The sequence below is a fragment of the Cyprinus carpio genome, chromosome A2 (assembly GCF_018340385.1).
Source record: "Cyprinus carpio isolate SPL01 chromosome A2, ASM1834038v1, whole genome shotgun sequence".
NCBI classification, from domain to species: domain Eukaryota; kingdom Metazoa; phylum Chordata; class Actinopteri; order Cypriniformes; family Cyprinidae; genus Cyprinus; species Cyprinus carpio.
The window spans coordinates 22,944,302-22,965,509 of NC_056573.1; the positions used below are offsets into that span (position 1 = coordinate 22,944,302).

Sequence of the window (21,208 nt, forward strand, 5' to 3'; positions counted from 1 at the left end):
TGTCACATGTAGGTGTATTCCATCTTATATTAGAATTGATGAAGATGAAATTGAGTCTTTCAGGTCACTGAACACAAAGGTCAGGAGAAAATCCAAGCATCAAATCCCTAATTTGTTATATATTTTGCATTTGATAAAACGAAGAAAGCATTTTTTCCCCCTTGAAGTTCTTCATAATGTTGTTCATCACCTATGATATCTAAACATGGGCAGTCATATGTTATTGTGCTTTTGGTTGTCATGGTGCTCGCTGTTGAAAAATGCCCAGCTTTGTGCTTGACAGATTTGTGAGGTCCTAAACACAAAGCATGCAAGTCATAACCATGACGATTTCTGAATGACCCATTTTTGCAGCTTAGTTTCAGTATATGATCTTGGGTGGGCTGGAATTTTTTCTTTGTATTTATTGTACTGTGTTTACACTACGTCAGACTCTTTTATATAGAAAGAGCAAAGAAAATCTGATTTTGATGTGATGGTGAGACCTCTTTAAGATTATTGGTCTTTATAAATCTCTGATTAATAATACTGAGTGGCTGCAGAATTATTACAGGAATATTGAAAGTGAATATTGAGTTCATATACAAGGATGGTGTGCTTGTTTTCAAGCCCTTTCATCTTTAAATCATGTTTAAACCAAATGAGGAAAATCCAACCATAAAGAACCTAAAAGATCCTTCTATCACTTTCTTCTCTTTAAGCCAAACATTGACCCACAGCAGATGCAATGGGTTGCAAAAATATAGTGTTAGATAAGGAAAAAAAGGAGGACGGATGGAGGGGACTTAAGAGGGAACTGAGAGGTTAAAGAGGTGGAATGGTGGAATTGAAAGAGTGACGCAAACTCCCAGTGGGTTTCTGTCCTTCCCTGACCTCTGTTTCGTCACCAAACTTAATTAAAAAATGGACAAAGAACGAAGTCTGAGATTAGGTAATCTTGTTTTAGACTGTTGTCCTTTCATTTACTAAAATGTTTTCATTTCTCTCCATAAGGACTCTGAGTGGCTGCAGTGTTGCATTTTAAAAGAGAAAGCCCCGCCCACAGGCAGTGACATCATCAATTAGTTTTCCCTGATATATTGTGCAGTTTAGCTCTCTGTTCAGTATTTTATTCTTTATTTGCCTCTTCTGCAACTCACTGAAATATTTCCTGTTTATTTTATTTATTTTTTCAGAAACTTAATTAAATTTTTATTTAGAAATTGTAAATCTGGTGGGTGCTGGAATGTTCCCTAAACTTACATTAAAGAAGAGGAACCAAGTCGTTTCTAAAAACCGGAATGCGTACAATAAGCAACCATGTAGCAACCACACTGTAACTTGGTAAAAACCAGTACCCTAGCAACGACCCTAATATCCTGTCAGTTTTGCTAATTTTCTTCAGAAAATGTAAAAATATAAGTAGTTTATTATTGAGATAATAAAGCACACTTCCAGAATGACAATCTGCTGCTCAGCTTTTCTGCATTTTAGTTTTTTTCGTCTGGTTAACGTCAGAGGCAGGACTGAACTAATTAACATCATTAGACTGGAACATAAAGCATGTGGATCTCAAGCCAGTTTTGTGTGTGTTTTGTCATTGTTTGTGTGGGTGTGTATGTGAGGTGAATCTTAAAACAAACCGCTGTCAATTTTAATCAGTGAGACACAAATCCAGCCTCAGGTAGTCCAATTACAGACAGACACGCTCCACGGACGAGACTAGGCCCTCCTCACAAACACACACACACACACTTACACTATTGTGTGTGTGTACTGAAAGAAGGGGAAAGAGGGTTTTATGGTGTTTTGTAAAGCAAAAGTAAATGAATTCATTCGTGCTGAATTTTAAAAAATGCAAATGTAGTCCGTTGTTTGCAAATATTTATAGTTGCGATGGATGTAGAGCTCAGTGAGTCGATATGTTCCTGTTGTTTATTTGTTTTGTTCAAACAGCATACTTCCCAGTTGTCCATGTGAAAGTGATATATTTTGGTGTTGAATAGTTATGTGTACATAAATTAGACACTTGGATTCTTATGACCAAAATGAATCCATATGACAGCATCCTATCACTCCTATCACACCAATCTGACCTGTCATTTTTTGTTTGTTTCCTCAGGGTGGAAAGATCCCTGTGAGATGGACCTCGCCAGAAGCCATCGCATACAGGAAGTTCACTTCTGCTAGTGACGTCTGGAGTTACGGTATTGTCATGTGGGAGGTGATGTCCTTTGGCGAGAGGCCCTACTGGGACATGAGCAACCAAGATGTAAGTTTCCTCTTTTTTTTTATACTAAACAGAGTATAGCTGTCTATTACTGGCTTTGAGAAAAATACTAATTAAATACTTATTATCATATCTAATATCATATCGTATCTTCATACGTATCATATATAATTTATTAATTGTTGTTATCATGATTGTTGTTGTTATTATTATTACTATTAAAGAATTTATAATATAATTTAATAATTGTATTATAAAAATTGTATATAGAATAGAATAGAATAGAATAGAATAGAATAGAATAGAATAGAATAGAATAGTTTTGGGGCGGTACCTATAGTGGGTCATATTGTTACCTTAAAGGTACATATCAGTACCTAAATGAGACATTTCAGTAATGTTCCAAAGGGTACCCCCCAATGACAACTTTTTTCTGAGAGTGCAAGGCTTTGCAGTCCATTCATGATCTATGTAAAATGCACGATTAACTATATAGCACCAAACACCCGTTGGCTTCACCCCTGAATTCCATTGCCGTGAGTCTCATATCCTGTCAATCTCTTTGGCTCTAAGGCTCACTACTTTGAGTCTTACTGTCTTTCCTACTGAATCTACAGTACCTGCCTCAGAGTCTTTCTGCATTAACATCTCCCAGCATCTGTGTTTCAGAGCAGACAAAAGTTTTTTCCTGTTTGAATTGTGAATACAGCAGACTCATTCTAGGCTCTCTGGGGATTTTCAGAAAATCCTGCCAATGAAAACATAAATTCCCCAATCCTTTTAGCATCCAGTTAACACATCAGAGTTGCAAAACGAACCCTGAGGAAATTGTGACTGTAATGACGGCCAAACTCACAACTGTAAAAAACGATTTGAGATTTCAGGGATTTGTGTGCGTTCAAATCAAAGAAAATAAATTAATTATTATTTTTCTACTTTCTGTACATTCTCTGTATTTACTTTCTTTTCTCAAAGATAGTCTCCATGGCTCAAAGGGGCTGTTGTTTGTCATGCTCGACAGACTTAATTTCTTGAAAATTCTGTTGTTAAATATTCATGAAAACCATCTTATGAAGGACTAAGACTGTAAAGCTGTCTGATTCTGTTTTACAATATGTTTAACATCGCATGACATGCACCAAAAACACAAACAAAGCAACAGAGCTCCCAAGTTATACTCTCTGACACTGAAGAACCACCAAAGATAAAGTTGTGGATGGTAATGTTTCTTCAGCCTATCACACACTTCATTATCTGAATCTTCTAGGGTTTTTAACGTTCATCCAATTCCAAATTGCCATAAAAAGATCATGTCCGCGTTATGAAATAGCAGGACATTTGCAGCGCTCAATGCCCACATCTCACTGCGGTCCTGTGGAATCCATTTAGGAGAAAAGCGGCCGCTGTGGAGGGAGCAGAGAATATATTGATCCTCAAATATTTAGATTCATGTTTGTCCAAATCAGAGCTCTAGATTGGTATGCAGAGGATAGACAGTGTTTGTTTGTTCATTTGATCTTTGCTTGTGTCAGTGAGAATCAAAGAGAGGAATATGGGAAGAGAGTCCAGTGTTTGAGGAGGGTAGAATGACAGATCACGTTTAATGATTAATGATGCTCATGGGTTGTTTGTGTCTTATGTTGCAATGTCTATGCAACAAAACTGATATATGTGGCAATCTTTGTGTAATAAAACAATATTGTGTGCTTGATCTTTTTTTTATTATATGGTTATGGTATTATTAAGTTCTTATTATTGAAGCACTCAAAACCAGTTTCTCACAATACATTTCCTCTGATTGGGGATTTGATTAAGTGATTCAAATTCTCTAAAAGATTCATTTAGGGTTGACCACTTATTTATTCACTAAAAGATTTGTTCATGCAAAAGATTTATTCAGTGACCCTTTCTGAGTGAATCATTTAGTTAGCATGAATTTATTACTTAGGAATCACTTATGTACTGTCTTTATCCAAAAGTTGCACGCCACTCTCAGAAAAAATGTACAAATCTGTCACTGGGCTGGCACCCTGTTGAAAGGTTCTAATTTGGACACTTCAGGTACTATTATGTACTTTTACTAATATGTTCCTTTAATGTATTTATATGTACCATTTAGGTACAAAGATGTACATTTTAGCATTTGTACCTTAGGGGACCATCCCAGTGACAGCTTTGTAGTTTTTTTTTATTTATTTATTTTTTATTAATTTTTTTGACAATGTATGAATCCATTAAGAGACTCCAGAAAGTGTTTAAGAATCATAGATATAAGTGCTTCCCCTACCAAAGACAACATAGCAATTAATGGCAATAATGTGTGTGTGTGTGTGTGTGTGTGTGTGTGTGTGTGTGTGTGTGTGTGTGTGTGTGTGTGTGTGTGTGTGTTTGTGTGTTTGTGTTTGTGTGTGTGTGTGTGTGTGTGTGTTTGTGTGTGTGTAGGTGATCAACGCAATAGAGCAGGATTACAGGCTGCCACCCCCCATGGACTGTCCCACTGCTCTCCACCAGCTGATGCTCGACTGCTGGCAGAAAGATCGGAACGCTCGGCCGCGCTTCACGGATATCGTCAGTACGCTTGACAAACTCATCCGCAACCCCACCAGCCTTAAAGCAGTTGCCAGTATACCCACTATGTGAGTCAAACAAACTTATTATACACACATTTTGTTTTCATACTATGGTGGAAACCTTTATTTATGCTAACAAGTTTGAGGACTTTTTTTATATATATAAATTAATATTTTTACTTAGCAAGGACTTATACATTGTTAGAAAATATTTCTTTCAAATAAAAAAAAACTTTGTTCATCAAAGAATACAGAAAAAAAGTATCATGGTTAACATAAAAATGTTAAGCAGCACCAATGTTTCCAACTTTGATAATAATAAGGAATGTTTCTTGAGCAGCAAATCAGCATATTAGAATGATTTCTGAATGATCATGTGACACTGAAGACTGGAGTAATGATGCTGAAAATTCAGCTTTGCATCACAAAAATAAATTACCTTTTACAATATATCAAAACAGTTCACAAACTCTAAACATTTAGTGTGTTTTCATATTAAATAAGACACTATTTAGTCCACTTATGAAGCTGTTTTCTTTCTGGAAAAAAAAGAAGAAAAAAAGACAGCAACCATGACACCCAAGGTTGGGTGATGTAACTCCTCTTTTCCCCTTCATCTCACTCTCTCTTTCTCTCTCTTCCTTCAGTCCGTCCCAACCGTTGCTGGACAGGTCCATCCCAGACTTCACCACCTTTAGTTCTGTAGAGGATTGGCTGGCTGCTGTCAAGATGTCTCAATACAGAGACAACTTCCTCAGCTCTGGCTTCACATCCCTACAACTGGTCACCCAGATGACTTCAGAGTGAGTGTGAAGTCTTAAGTGTCTTTTCTAAATAATTTGTACAGTTTATAAACATAGAGGTTTCATTATTGTCAATAAAGGTCTTAAAAATGTTGGCTTTAGATGGTCAAGCTGGTCAGCCAGTCCAAGCCGGAATGTGGTTCTATCCAGGCTGACCAACATGGGCCCACCATCTGATTAACCAACTAATAAGTCACCTTCTAGTTTCTATATAAGTATGTCATCCAACTCATAAACCACCCAAACCAGCTTAGAACTGTCTAAAGCACTGTTTTTTAATAAATTGAAAAAAACTAGTCTAGTTTACAGTGGTTAAACTAGTCAAACATTCTGAAGCATTCTGAAATGTGGTTATCCAGCTCCTCATTTGCTTAGTCAAGATGGTCCAAGCAGCTCTAACCAGGTTGACTACTAGTCATACAACTCCTCAACCACCTAATCTAGCTTGGACCAGCAGATGATCAGCCTCACAGTTTCTGAAGTTCTTATATTTATTAGGCTTGTATCATAGTTACTAAAGCTTTTCCCTGCTGGTAAAACCAGACTGTACATGTTTGAGCTAGTTAAATTGGTCAAATATTCAGCAGAGTTTTGAAATATGGTTAGCAAGCTCTTCATCAGCTTGGTCCACCAGCTCTAACCAGGTTCGTTGACATAGTCAAATTGGCCCTATCATTTAGTCATACAACTAGTCAGCAACCTAAACCAGCTAATGACCAATCTAACATTTATAAAGTTCTTATATTTATTAGATTTATTAGCTTTCATCATTGTTACTAAAGCTTTACCCTGCTGGTTACACAAAGCCGTACGTACCAGCTGGTAGTGAAACTGGTCAACCATCCAGTGTTTTGAAATGTGGTTATCCGGTTCTTCACTTTCTTAGCCAAGATGGTCTACCAGTTGTAAAGTGGTTGAATTAACCCCATCAACAAGTTATGCAACTAGTCAACCACCTAATTGCAACCTTATTTCTCGAAATTGTGACTTTTGACCTCACAATTCCAACTTTATTTCCTGTTTTAAACGTCATCATTTAGTTTCCTGATTCCTGAGTTGAAAACAGGCTTTCATATGTCACACTGTTAACGACATCTGTTTCAAAAATCATTATGTTTACAACAATTATGTGTCTTATTCAGCCGTCCTGTCATATTATTAGTTTATTTTAGATGATGTCTAATGCTCGGTGAGTTGGTTTGTTGTGTCTGTGTGAAGGGGGATTAAAGCTGATTTCACATTTCCAGACAGTCATTGATCAAAGAAGGCCAAGCGGCCAGATACCTCAGCAAACTTGTTTAATATCGATTTATGAACCATACATTAAGATTAGCATGAATCGCTAAGGTATGTGTGTACGTTTTGACTTGTTTGAGTTGCTATCGAGCAAACAGGTGGATATGCTGTTGATGTTTAATACACGTCTCCTGGTGTTTTGTTCGTGGCGGGAAGCGTACTGTGAGGTGTAGCGTCTCTGACGCACTGATTAATGCAGCCGCCGCTCACAGAGAGGGTCTGCGCTTAATTAGCAACATAAGTATGATCCCATGCATAAACAGGAAGTTAAATGCAAGCAGCTTTCATGTGTTAATGCTGTTTGCCCTCAGATAATAAACCTGTAGGGGCTCTGAGTTCTTTCTCTCTTTCTGTGTTGTTTGAATGGATCGTATATTGATAATACAGGTTGTTCTCATTCAGAATAAAGGCTCCTGTCAGAGGATAGTGGAGTAAATTGAGAGTTTATTCAGAGTTGCTTTTTTGTCTATGTAATTTAAAGTAGGCAATGAAACCTAAGTCACCTAAAATCAGATGCTGTAGCAGACACGTCTTGATATTACTTGGCCTTCTGATGTACTGCACTGACCATTACGCTACTAACATAAAAATGTGCTTGTCAGGAGTTGCTCAGTGAATGGCAAACTGCTTTTAGTGTATTTTAATTTTTACTACTGCTAGAATAAAAAAATAAAAAACTTATATATATATATATATATATATATATTGCAGATGTGAATGTAGTCTGAGCATGAACCAATGTGCAATGTGCAATGTTTCAGCAACTCCTTTAACTTGGAAAAGTAGTATGTTACAAATGACTGTTCAATTAGGAAGGAGTGATGCAAATGTATATTATACAGCTATTTAGTGTCTGCTTTGGGAGGTATGTGTCATGGTTGTGTACTGCATTTAAACGTGTGTCCAGTATTAACTGTAGTTATGCATTTTTGTGTTCACAGGGACCTGTTGAGGATAGGTGTGACTCTAGCTGGCCATCAGAAGAAAATCCTCAACAGCATTCAGTCCATGCACCTGCAGATGTCCCAGTGTCAGACGGGCACAGCGCTGGCATGACTACAGGGAGCGCCAGGCGACGGGCTGGGCAGCTTGCGGAAGAATTACCAGCGGGTGAGCCCAATCCCATCGGAGCGCGCCAGAATAGAGACTATCATCCTGATCTGAGAACGTGTTTCGGGAGAGGAACCATTATCCCATATCCAACAGACCAGATCGGAACAGGACCGCCGAGACTTGCAGGACATCTGTTAACCTGTCGGCTGTTTGTCTCTTTAGGCTACATTTACAGGGAAAAACTGAAGAAGCGGACTCTTTTGTCCTCTTCTTGTCATTAATTCTGTTTTAGTTACCTTCGCGTTGCTTATCAAAAAAACCACAATGACTAATCAGATTCTGAGACGTCTACAACGTTTTCTACAAGGTTCTTTCATACTTCTTTTTTTCCACTATAAACCTTCAATCATCACTGCTTCCTACTTACACTACCTGTCGATCTCGGTATGGCTGACATTGCCAAAGGACATCCTGTATGCCTGCGTCCCATCCCTAGGCCATACAAGCATAAATGATGTATATCTTTAAATAAATACGAGTATATCTTCAGAGTAAACCTTCATATTGAAGGTGAAGTGTAACGGACCTGTATGTAAATACCCTCTTCTTCCGCTTGCATTTTTGGCAATGTTGCGCGTTGGACCAGAACCGCCAATTCTGCAGGACATGAACTCGCTTACGTCAGCGTGACGCCACGAGAACAATCTGGGATCAACTCTGACTCTGTCAATGTTGTGTAAATATCAGTTAGTTGTGTATAAACTAGCGTTAAAAAGATATACTTTAGGTGAAAAAAGCTACGCATTCAGGCCACTAAACAGTGTTTATTGTAGGTGTTTCCATGCTGATGAGCACTTACGTGTACAGCTTTTCTTTCTTCTACTTATTCTAGTCGTTCTTGTTAGTTTCGTGTCAGAGTGTTTGAATGCGTCGACTAGCGTTGGGAGGGTGCGTAGTCACCGCCTAAACTAGCTAGTACACTTAAATGTAGTTCCACTGTTAATAAGCTGTTCTAATGTTGGTCTTACAGGGTCTTTAAAACCGCTAATCCATTTCCAAGCACGTGTTTACATGATAAGCAAATGGAAAGGTCGCAGACAGGAAACGAAGAGACTTGCGAAACCGCTGCCCTTCACCTTTTTTTATCAGGCTGAGTCACACTTTCGGCTCCAGATGTTTCTGGATGACATTGCTAAATGCGGTACATGTTCTTTCGTGTCATCAGCTCTCCATTTATTTGTGTGTGTGTCTGGATTGAACATCTGTGTGACCCTTTATGAACAGATGCCTAATGCCACCCCATTGAGCACATTCTACTTAAGCAGTCAGTGAAGCACTGGGAAACACACACACACAGGCTTTTGATGGCTTTGGGCTGTTACTTTTTGGTTGCCATGAAGAAATAGCAGCAGCTTACTGACGATGATAATAATAATAATATAGGTAACATTACACAGAAAGTTGTCAACATTAGTGAAAGTGACGTGACATACAGCCAAGTATGGTGACCCATACTCAGAATTCGTGCTCTGCTTTTAACCCATTCAAAGTCCACACTCACAGCAGTGAACACACACCCGGAGCATTCACTCCCCCCACCTACAATTCCTGCCGGCCTGAGACTCGAACTTGCAACCCTTGGATTGCAAGTTCAACACGCTAACCGTTAGGCCATGACTCCCCCATTAGTTAATGCATTATGGATGTATAAACTAACATTTCACAATACTTCTTGAAAAATGTATTCATCTAGGTTAATGTTAATTTTTGAAAATACAAAACATTTAAAGATTCCAGGTTGTATGAATAGATATGAACACTGAATGAACATGAGTTAACAATAAACAATAGTGTGTGAATAATCTAATTTAAAGAAGATGATATATATGCATGAACAAATGTTAATGAATTAAACATTATTGTAAAGTGTTGCAAATAATATTAATATTGTAACTGTATAGCATAAAATGTAGCTTAAAGTGCTAAAAAAAAATCAGAATATTATTTTAATAAAAACAGTAAGATGAAAAAAGCAACAAACTAGAAGTGAAACAAATTAAATCCAATTACATAGAGAGACCTAAAATATTCAAAAGCCAACTTAAAAATAAATATGTTAACCAAACAAAAAAAATTGAATGATTGGGAGCTTGTCTAATCATTGTGTGCTGCAAATATTGTTGGCTTTTATGATAAAATTCCTCATTTGTAAGTTTATTTGTACAAAAGTGTCTAGTTTGAATAAATATAAATGTAATTGGTAAAAGGTTCCAGATTTGAGGGTCATAATGGGTAAAAGCAGCTCCACAGGATCTCATAAAGTTTAGCATTAAAGAACCCCAATGCAAGATTTGAAACATTAGCAATTGTACCATTCATTTGCCTGTTGTGAATCGTGTATGTGTGTAATGAATAAGCTGCTACATTGCCTGTAAGTTAATGAGACTCATGGTTTATGGTTATTCGCTACAAGCAACACACACACACAGATATACCCAAGGTGTATCACCTAATTGGCTACAATGAATTTCACCATGGCAACCAAAGAGTGTATTGGCTCTTTGTTAAGGAAGACACTTTTACAGCTTCTGCCAAGAGGCTTATTCTTTTGCATGCGCACACACACTCCTCGGCTGTATTCCATTGAAGAAAGTGAATCTGTTCCTTCATACAACGGTGGTAGCGATAATGTCTGGCTCTTACACAAGCGTTAGCACTAGATAAGGATGTCTTCCCCTGCGCAAAGGACCAGAGGCAGCTCAATTAATGATCACAAAGTATCCTCACCGTGGCCTGCATCCAGCTCGTTCGCAGTGGGGCGTAACCAAGCTGTCCAGCGTCCTGCCGCATGGCCCAGCTGAAAAATGGCTGACTTGCTCTCATCGCTGTGGACACTCTGGGGAGGGTGGAGCCTGCTGGGATACCTGCGGGTGCAGCACACAGACTGAGGAGAGTGATGAATGAGTGGGAGCAAGACAGAGAATGAAAGAGAAAGCGTGAGCGAGAGACAGTAGAGAGTGCAGGATAGGGAAAGAAATTAGAAGAAATGGGGAATAAAGAAAGAAGAAAGTGACAGACATTAGAGATTATAGTATTAAGTCAGCATGAAATTAAAATTTGACCCCATTTTCTTTCTAACTGTTTCTTTCAACTTCTCCCCTCCAAGAATAGAGTTTTTCTCTATTCTTTTCACAGTCTAATCATGGTGGTTAAAATTAAGTCGCATCATCATATCCTGTTTCATTTATAATTACTGCATATTGAAGTGCAGTAGGTTGCAAATGGCATTTCATGTTGACTGTAAGAGAGAGGGCTTAAAGTACAACAGTGGTTGACCAATATGGTTTTTTAAAAATGCAAAATGCCAATATCTAGAACAGGATAGGGTTTTTTTTTTTTTTTTTTTGATAATATATATTATCCTTCATAACTTATGGGCTTATTAATATAATATAATTATCCTAGATATTGGCGTCTCCCTAATATACAGCAGTTCAACAATTTGGGGTCACTAATATATAGATATTTTTAAGGAATTAATACTGTTATTTAGCAAGGTTGCATTTAAATGATCAAAAGTGACAGTAAAGACTAGTTACATATATATATATATATATATATATATATATATATATATATATATATATATATATATATATATATATATATATATATATATATATATATGTATGTATGTTGCAGACCCCACCCTGAAAGTCATATATAGAACATAACATTCGTCAAAGAATCTTGGGATTTTTTTTTTTTTAGCATTGATCAGAGCAGCAAAGCAGCATATTAAGCTCCCAAGGATATTCATTTCTAAAGGATCCCTAGACACTCAAGACTGGCATAATGGCTGCTGAAAATTATATTTTAAAATGTTAAATAGAAAATTATTTTTAATTATAATATTATTCACAATATAATGTTATTTTACTGTATTTTTGATCAAATAAATGCAGCTTTGTATACAGACCTTACACTTGTCCAGTTAAAAACTTTTTGTAAAAAGTTTTGTAATTGATGCAAAGAGGATCTGTTATTTCTGTTAATCAGTCATGTGTACACGCTAAATGGTCAAATAATCAGTCTGGTCAATATATCCATTCATCTATCACTATATTGGCCTAATAATGGCAGCACTTCACCATCTGCACAGACAGACTGAAGCTTAATCATAACCTAACGCACACGTACAACCATTAAAGATGTATGATTTATATTTGAATATGTACATGAACGCAATTGTTTCTAATGCGAATGTGTCTCTTTTAAACTCTCATTTTGCACATGTCCAACAATTCAATCGAGGATAATCTTCATCTCTTACAAGGGTATCCTCCTCTCGGAGGGTTAAGTGAACAGGCAGGGAGTGAGAGGATGAACGGAAATGATTTGAGGCTAATTTTATCGCTCTTTGCCTGGAGTGTCGACACATTGTAGAGTCTGGTGCGCGTTTGGCAGCGGATCAGCGGCGATGCTGTTACCGTGCCAACTGAAGTCTGAGCGGTGCATGTATTCACTAGCACGGCTCAGACTTCATGGGCGCAATCAAATAGCAAGTTTGGAATAAACAAAGACGTCGTCTAACATCGCCTGTAGGAACAAGCTTGTGTTTTGTATTGTTCTTTTTGCTTTCGCACTTAAAACGGCACATTCATGTCAAAATGATGGAGAATTACTATTGGCAAGCGAGATTAAAAGCCAGAGAGTCAAAGGGTTCGAGAGACTGTTGATATTACTAGCATGGCATGGATACTAGCTCCCACTTGTTTTGTAGATACCGAACGAAGGAAAGCCCCCCTCACCTCACCGAGGCTGTATAGTTAACTCTCGTTTCTTGTGATGAGTATGTCAGAATTTGAAACTGTAACTTTCTGAGAACTATTGTACTGAAATGCACTCAATAAAGACCTTGGAAAAGCTGAAGTCGGGCGAGTGATATGTTCATCCGGAGAGCACTCTTGATATTGAGGCACAGCCGCGGGTCAAACGTGCTCAGAAACCCCTTTTCTGAATTACAAGTGTGAACCGTTCTAATGCTCGGGGTTAAGGACGGAGTTTAGAATGACGATATAGCTCAGGTTTTGTAAATGTAAATTCTGCCACATTAATGAAATGGTCGGTTTACAGTCCTAGTTTTCTTTAGTATTTTTTCCTTTAAATATGGTGTCTTGACCTGTAAAACGATGATTTCAAACCAAAATTGTGTATCAAATGAGCCCGTCTCCAGGTGTGCTGATCTCTTTCCCAGCATGCACGACTTCTCTTTCAGCCTCATTCTCGGGGCATTCATTAGAGACGTGTTTATTCCTCTCTTTCTTTTATTTCATTATCCGGTGGGATTGAGCCCCGTATGGAACATGACACTTCATTTCTCAGAGAGGTCTTCCTAATGGAAAAGACCGATGCGAGGTCACTGAGACTGCATAATTGCGACTCTACAAGAGCAATAATTGACAATTATGCATTTTTAATGGCTATTTATAAGGATAATTCTCCACATGGCTCACTCTCCCAAACATTTGTTTAAATTGATATGTTATCTTTATTGATATAATTAAAGTGGAGGGAGTCGTGTTTGTGAGGGCTGGGAGAGAATACATAAAATACTCACAGACAGATAATTAATGGCATTGGAGAGTGTTTGTGAGTGTGTGTGTGTTTTCTGGAGAGACTTGACTTGAAATGTCTCCTTTATTGATTCAGTGGAGCAGATAAAACCTCTTTAATTAATAAAAAAAAAAAAAATATTCTAACAAGCCCACAAAAAAAAAACCACATCAAAAAAAAGAACTGATAAACAACAAGTATTTTCATGAGACTTTCAGTAATTCAGTTTGTTTGATTAAGTTTGGCTTGGACCAAATTATAGATATGAATACAGTGTAGCATATTTATATTGCATATTATACGGAGCGTACAATATACATTGTATTATATACAGTATACAACCCAAAAGAATAATCATTCCAGGATGAAACTGAAGAGCAAATGAAAGTGATTAGTTTTCACAAAATACTGGGGTCTCTGTAATCGTAGTTTTGATTTTTATACAGCATTTTTGTACCGTTAAGTATTTTGTAATCTTGAAAATCTACTCTCCTTCAGCATCCAAGATGAAGATGAGTTCATCAAGAACAGATCTGGAGAAATTAAGCATTACATGACTTGCTCACCAGTGGATCCTCTGCAGTGAATGGGTGCCATCAGAATGAGAGTCCAAACAACTAATAAAAACATCACAATAATCCACTCCAGTCTGTCAATAAATGTCTTGTGAAAGCTGCATGTTTGTTAATTGATGGACTGGAGTCATGCAAATTGCTTATTGTGATGTTCTTATCAGCTGTTTGGACTCTCATTCTGATGGCACCCATTGGTGAGCAAGTGATGTAATGCTAAATTTCCCTAAATCTGTTCCAATGAAGAAACAAACTCATCTACATGTTGGATGGCACAAGAGTGAGGACATTTTCTTCAATTTTTCATTTTGGGGTGAACTATTCCTTTAAGGCAAATGCAGAATAGGTTCAAAAACAAACAAAATGCAGGAAATACACAGAATATAATTGCACAGGCAAAGAAGATGTGCAATGTGTTTTCCTAGAACGTGAGCTTGAAACAGCATTATTGGTAAGTAGTCAATGTGATGTGTGTAGAGAAATGATTGCATGCAAATACCTTTTAAGAAGTGTTTTAGCTTCATAGCACAGGCTTTCCAAGTCATTTCTCAGGATGCATTTTAAACATCCATCGGTAAGCTGTGTGTAGCTTGTGCAGGGCCTGTAGACAGCTTAACTCTGCCTGAGTTCTGCGCTGCATTAGGTTTTCAATGGAAATAAACTGCATGCCTCTGCATCCCAATAGGGGTTTAGAGAAACTTCCATCAGGATTTTGTAAAGAATTCATAAAGTCATATGGTTGTGTAAAGGTCATCTGAATGCTGTTCCTCTAAATGCATTCATATCATGCACAGATATGAAATGTGATGGAACAGGTAGCCTACTTTGCGAGTTTTTTATTTATTAATTTATTTTTCTCTTTAAATAAACAACAAATTTTTCCTGGTATTTTGAATGCTAATTAAGTATTTATATACTTAAAGTTCTTGAACACATTCCATGCACGTAATTTACCACACAGGGCATGGATAACAAGTCTACATGTTACTGATATTCAAAAATAAATGCCTAACAGGAACAACAGTGCTGTTTTACTGAATATGAAAAAGGCTTTGATTTGTCCATACAGGCATTAGGCCTCTGATATTTATTTTAATAAGTATCTAATATTGAGTATCTTAAAAAGACAAAACTTAACCAGCTTTTATATTTCTTGGCCAGAACCATTCAAAATTATTATTATTATTATTTTATAATTGTGCTTTTAATGTCTAGTGATTTTTGTCACCAATAAAATTATTCAGAGTACTGCTCTGTAAATCAGCTACAGTTTATGACTATTTTGCATAACAAAAACAATATTTTGGTACATATTGTTTATTCGACCACAAAATAAAAGCTAATTTAAAGGCTCAGCGTTCTCTCAACACAGAAAGAAAATATAGGAGGAAACTGCTGAATTTGTTTTATTATATTTACTTGTATACTTTGGCAAATTTCACAGACATAAACAAAACAGAATATACAGAAGCGTCTAGGAAATTTACTGTTTTTAAGAAACAAGCCTGGACATTTGTGGTTTTGCACAGTGCTTTCATTAAGAGACAATGACATGAACCTTGCAAACCGTGACAAACAGTGCTATATGTTTTCTTCATAAAATCTAATTTTAATGGCCTTAACTTAAAACTTTTAAACAATTTAATGAGATGAACTCAGCTAATGCACATTGACTACAGAAAACCAAAAGGGCAGAAACTTTTTAAAATACTATATTTTGAAGTACATACGGTTTCCAATTGCGTGGAAAAAAAAACATCTCTCCCTGTGACATGCACAGATACAATGTTGGTTGTTTTTAACAGTATGCACTTCAAAATATGGTCATTTAACAAGTGTTTGATATTTTACATTTGATCAAAATACATTTGCTTTGTATTTATCAGAGGATATGTACTGAAAACTATACAACTGTTCAGTGTAGAGGCCTGTCTTTCTCTCTGTCTCTCTCTGTCTATAAATATTCACAGAGCAATCACCCGCAAAAGAGGATTGCCTCTCAGCACGCCATCACCAAAGAGCGAGAGACTGATGGAATGAAAACGTAAGCGAGAAAAAAAAGAGTAAAAAGCTACAGACGACACAGATTGAGGTAAAAAGAAAGAACAAACAAACAATAAAATGATGATACACAGGAAAGGCCACATCTAATAGAGCTGTACCTAATAGATGTTCTGATGGATGGGGCCGTCTGTCTGTCCGGGGCCCATTGTTCATCTCAGCAGATTCTGGCTTCTGTGCTCTGATTGGCCACAGCGGGTGATGCGTAATAAGCAGGTAGAGGCCTCTCATCAGAATCCACAGCGCGTCTCTTTTGTCCTCCTTGAGCGCCTGTAGCTCAGAGGCAGTCTTGGAAACGGTGGCGCGGTGACATGTTTACCATGGCCCCTGTAATATCCAGAGTGTTTTTAACAGCCTTGAAGGGTATTATTAATAGCAATATGCAGAGTTTTTGGCAGAGAGGCTCTTTGAATATGGATGTGTTTTGGAGTGCTGGGTTTAATGTGGCTTTAAAATGCTTCTACTATCCCGGCGAGCTTCTCCCCGCAGCTCACGTACAGCTGCTGGATCTGGCCCAACTCCAGCACTAATGTGTTTCAGTGAACTCTACGAGAGTGTGTGCATGTGTGCGTGTGAGACAGACTCGAGTAGGTGGAAGCCTGTAGGTGTATTGGATGCGTGTTTGTGTTTTCAGACATTTGAGAGCTTCACTGTTTACTGGAAAGGGCCCACCATGAGCATGTACGTGAGTGTTAGCTTGTTTGGTCCTATAATGGAGAATCCAGCTAAAACCAGCTTCTGACAGTTAGAGCTGGCTATTACTAGTCTCCCATCCGTCCGTCTATCCATCTGTCCAACCATCCATCCCTCCCTCCCTCCCTAATAAACCTTATTATAAAATTGTAGGGCTTTTTAAACAGTTTTCAAACTTCAAAGATGGAATTGATCTCCTTTGCAGTGACATGCACAATTCAAATCAAAGACACACAAAACATCAACTCGTGGAAACATCTGTAACTTGTGTGCATTCCAATAACTTTTACAATGAGAAGTTTATCTAAAATGCCTTAGGGTTTCCTTCTCCATGTGGCGACGCATATGTGTATAATATTCCTTGCATTAAGCCAATGCTGTTCAGATTCAGATGAGAAACAAATTTGTTTAAAATATGTTTGCCTTTTTATAAGTTTCTTTACTTATGTGTTTGGGGTCTGAACTCTGAAAAGGATGAGATATTTGAGTATACCAAGCAATTTAAAAATTAAGAAATAAATGGAAATTATAGTTAACATGATGAGAAAAATAAACAAGTCATTTAAAACCTGTGTTCGTCCTTGATGATAGATTCTTTAAAATAAAAGTGATGTGAAGTGAAGTTAACGTTTGCTTCAAGTTCATGACAGAAAGAGACAGAAACATAAAATAGGCCTATAGCTTAAATTGAAACAAGTCAAAAAGAAAAGTAATTAAATACATGAAATAAACAATGAAATATGCATTATTTTTTTAATGTAAAAATGTTAATGTTGATTTAGGACAGACAACGCAGTCAGAAAACTATAAAGAAATATAAACATTAGGTACACATTTGTGTTATTCTGCAGAGATATACAAAAAAAAAAAACAAATACAGTATATGCAAAATGTAATTTTATATGGGAAAACTAAAATGAGGTACAATATGATAATGGGACAGTTTCACCAAGAGAAACCAACTCATCTTGTCATAAAATTTCATGCCCAGTAAATGTTCTCAATTTAATTCATTTGTCTGAAAGTGCACTTTTGTCTGTTTACTTCCCACTGTTGACTAATTGTGTACAGTGTGTCTATTATTGTGTATCTGTATTTGTGCAGTATCATGCAGTTTGAGTATATAATTGTGTGAGTGTGTGTTTACCGTAGGCCACTTCACTCCTGAGTTTGTTGCCTCCTGCCTGAAACCTCATCATGATTTTAATCATCAGACTGCGACTCCGTAATTATCCATCCCAGCATGCTCATGACTGCCAGTGTAGTCTGTTTCGGTACCCAGAGCTTCTAGAGAAACAGGGCAGCCACTCTGACCTTCACTTCCTGTTTGTTTGTTTTCCTCACTGCTTATTTGCTGTGGCTTAAGTGATTACTACACCTCTGGAAATAAGAGAATAGGCCAGATTTATCCAGCCAAATCCCATTTAATCTTGTTCAGTCGGTGGATTAGCACAGATTCATATGATGTAGCTGTTCACATAGAATTGAAGATCCCAAGTTTACATTCATGATCGAGCCGACTACGCTCAACAACGCTGCTTTTAACGTCACTGTAAACACTCATCCGGATAATTGAAATGGATGTCTTATGTATTCTTAGTTGAAACTTTATGAAAATATACAGGTAAAATGTAATAAAAAATAATTAGATACAAACATTTATTTATTTATGAAGCAATTTGACAATACAAAGTAATAAAAAGCAACTTTTACCTACTGTAACACTGGAGGCACGAGAACACAAGGCAGAGAAACCAATTGCAGAAAAATTTATTAAGTTTATAAACAAAGAACTAACACAGAAACAGGAACCAGGAACAGAGGACATGAGCATACACAGGAAACATACACGAGGAATTTAGACTGACACTGAACCAGGCCAAAAAAAAAAAAAAAACCTACAAAATAAGAGTCCAAATTGATTGACACAAATACATGGGAACACAGTCCGGGTATCGTGACACCTACCCCATGCATTTTAAATAAAACATTTTAACATATGAGAGATACCTTGCAGAAATTTCAGTAAACATTTCTGTTTGAATCAAAGGGATCATTGAATCAAAGCTTTGAATCAACTGTCACAGTTTGAACTGTTTTGCAGAAATAAAACAAACCAACTTAACAATGTTTTAAATGAAGTTTGCATGCAGTTTAAATCAATTACTCATGTGTTTCTAGGGAAGAATCACAAAACTAAACGCATATCCAATGGTGTATAAAGAGTCCCCGTCCTTTCAACACAAGAGCTAAAACTCTAAACCTGGGTGAATGAGATTTGAGCTCTCACAGGATTTGATGAAATTTAATTATGATGCGTATAATTACTAAAGCAATCTTCTGTGAGGTAGAAATAATCATTTCAGGGGAGAAGTTGGCACTTGCAGGTCGGCAATGTAATTTACTGCCGAATACTGCTGAAAGAGAGGCTGGTCGGCCATTTTTTGCTATTGTCTCCTGGGGAATATGGTGGCAGTTGGCACAGCGTGGCCTGTTGTTTGTCATTGAGAAAATAAGTGATTACCGAGAGACAAAGCCAATGCGACAGCTTTCTGATTCCACGCTGACACACATGAAATAGTGCTGATTAAAAATCAGCCTGCACTTTACATCAGGTGACGCAAAGAACGAGGCGGCTGTGTGCGACGTACGCCCAGTGATCATTTAGCAGTAAACAAGAGCGTGAGGGATTATCTGAGTTTGCAAACCGCATGAAAAGTTGCCAGATATTTGGCTCCCAGCACATGGATTTTAGCAATTTTAATAATGAACAAATGAGCACTTCTTCGACTGTCGAAGCATTATCATCTGTTTATTTGTTTGTCAGTCTGCCAGTGCAAACAACAAGGGACTTTTCGTATTGATTACTTTTTAATAGAAAGCCTTGTGCCTTCACCCTCTGCTGAGCAGAAAAACTGATTTGGCATGGCTGAACGTCAAACCAAACCAGGGTGGGAGAGAAGTCAACTATGATGGGCAAGGGATCAAGGTCTCTAATTGGCAGATCTCCCCGGGCGGCGAGGAGGGGGGGCCATCTCGCACACAGACCCCCGACTGCTGCTAATCCTGTGCTGAGTGCGCTCCCATCCCGGCTTCCTTTCTGTTTCTTCTCCAAAAGTCAATAAAATATTTTCCCACCGAAAATGAGGTGGAAAATGTGAGAGCTGTGCAGACGAGGGCCTTCCTCAGCTTAGCTAATTAGACCTCAACAAAAGACTCCTTTGTTTTTTCTTTTTCCTTTACAAGGCAAGCCAAGGTCAGACGTACATTCTCGACTGTCAGCCCTCATTGAGACCTCTGCGGTGATGTTCTCCCAGCTCAACTCACTGACATCATCGCAAAGATGGACCCGTGAGGTTAGAGCCATCTTGTAACCTGACCCTTGGCTGCTCAGAACAATCGCACTTTGTCCTTCCAGATCCCTGCATATGTTGTGCACTTCAACCAGCTTCATCAGCTACGTAAAAGCAGACTGGAAACGCATGGAAATTCATACTGGTCTTTTCAACAGGGCTCTAGTGTCTCCTTCAGGCAGTGGATCTGAGTAACTCCTTAGATTTGCTTGGGGACAAAATCATCAGCATGTCACTGAACAATGCTGAAGAAAAGAAGGAGATCTGTTGAAAATCAGGAGAAATCAGCACAGCTCATACACACTTATATATATATATATATATATATATATATATATATATATATATATATATATATATATATATATATATATATATATACTTTATATAAACAATAAAAAAAATGGGAAAAACACATCCCCATTGCTATTATTATAATAATTGTTATTATTTAATCAAATTATAAAAATTAACTTAATCAGTAAAGAAATAACACTATAATGCTAATAAAATGTTATTAAAAATTTATGATAAAAAAAGATTATAACAACAACAATATTAATAATAGTAGTAGTAGTAGTAATAATTATTATTATTATATAACAGCAATACATTCTTTTGTACAGCAGCACAGATGCGATTTTCTTTCTTTTTTTTTTCTTGCTTTCAACCACAGAGCTAGAGCGTTAAACCATAGAGCTATTATTTTGGGGGAAACCACAGGGAAACTTCTCTTTTGTTGACAACAGATTTGTTAATCATTCTTTTATATAATTTAACTGTATATTATATATTTATGTATATGTATTAATTGTATATGTGTGTTTTGTGTGCTCTAGACAATGGCAAAACATCAAGAGGCTACATTTGAATCTGTTAATTGCAGCCAGGAGACAGTGAGAAAGAGGATGGAGTGAATCAGAGCAGCGATCTGAACTGTAATGGGATATGTCAGCCTTCTGTCCACTGTAAGCTAAAGAGG

The 21,208-nt window shown here is 37.2% G+C and overlaps 1 protein-coding gene across 2 annotated transcripts in view; it reads left to right on the forward strand.

Moving 5' to 3' along the window:
• Positions 1-12,863, forward strand: part of LOC109089987 (ephrin type-B receptor 1-B) — a 208,259-nt gene extending 195,396 nt beyond the window's left edge. For both annotated transcript variants that reach the window (XM_042711021.1, XM_042711027.1), the window contains 4 exons: positions 2,102-2,251; positions 4,652-4,845; positions 5,427-5,582; positions 7,820-12,863. In XM_042711021.1, coding sequence (XP_042566955.1) covers positions 2,102-2,251; positions 4,652-4,845; positions 5,427-5,582; positions 7,820-7,934 — 615 coding nt within the window. In that variant the 3' untranslated portion in view covers positions 7,935-12,863. The remainder of the gene's footprint in view (positions 1-2,101; positions 2,252-4,651; positions 4,846-5,426; positions 5,583-7,819) is intronic.
• The last annotated feature ends 8,345 nt before the right edge of the window (positions 12,864-21,208 follow it).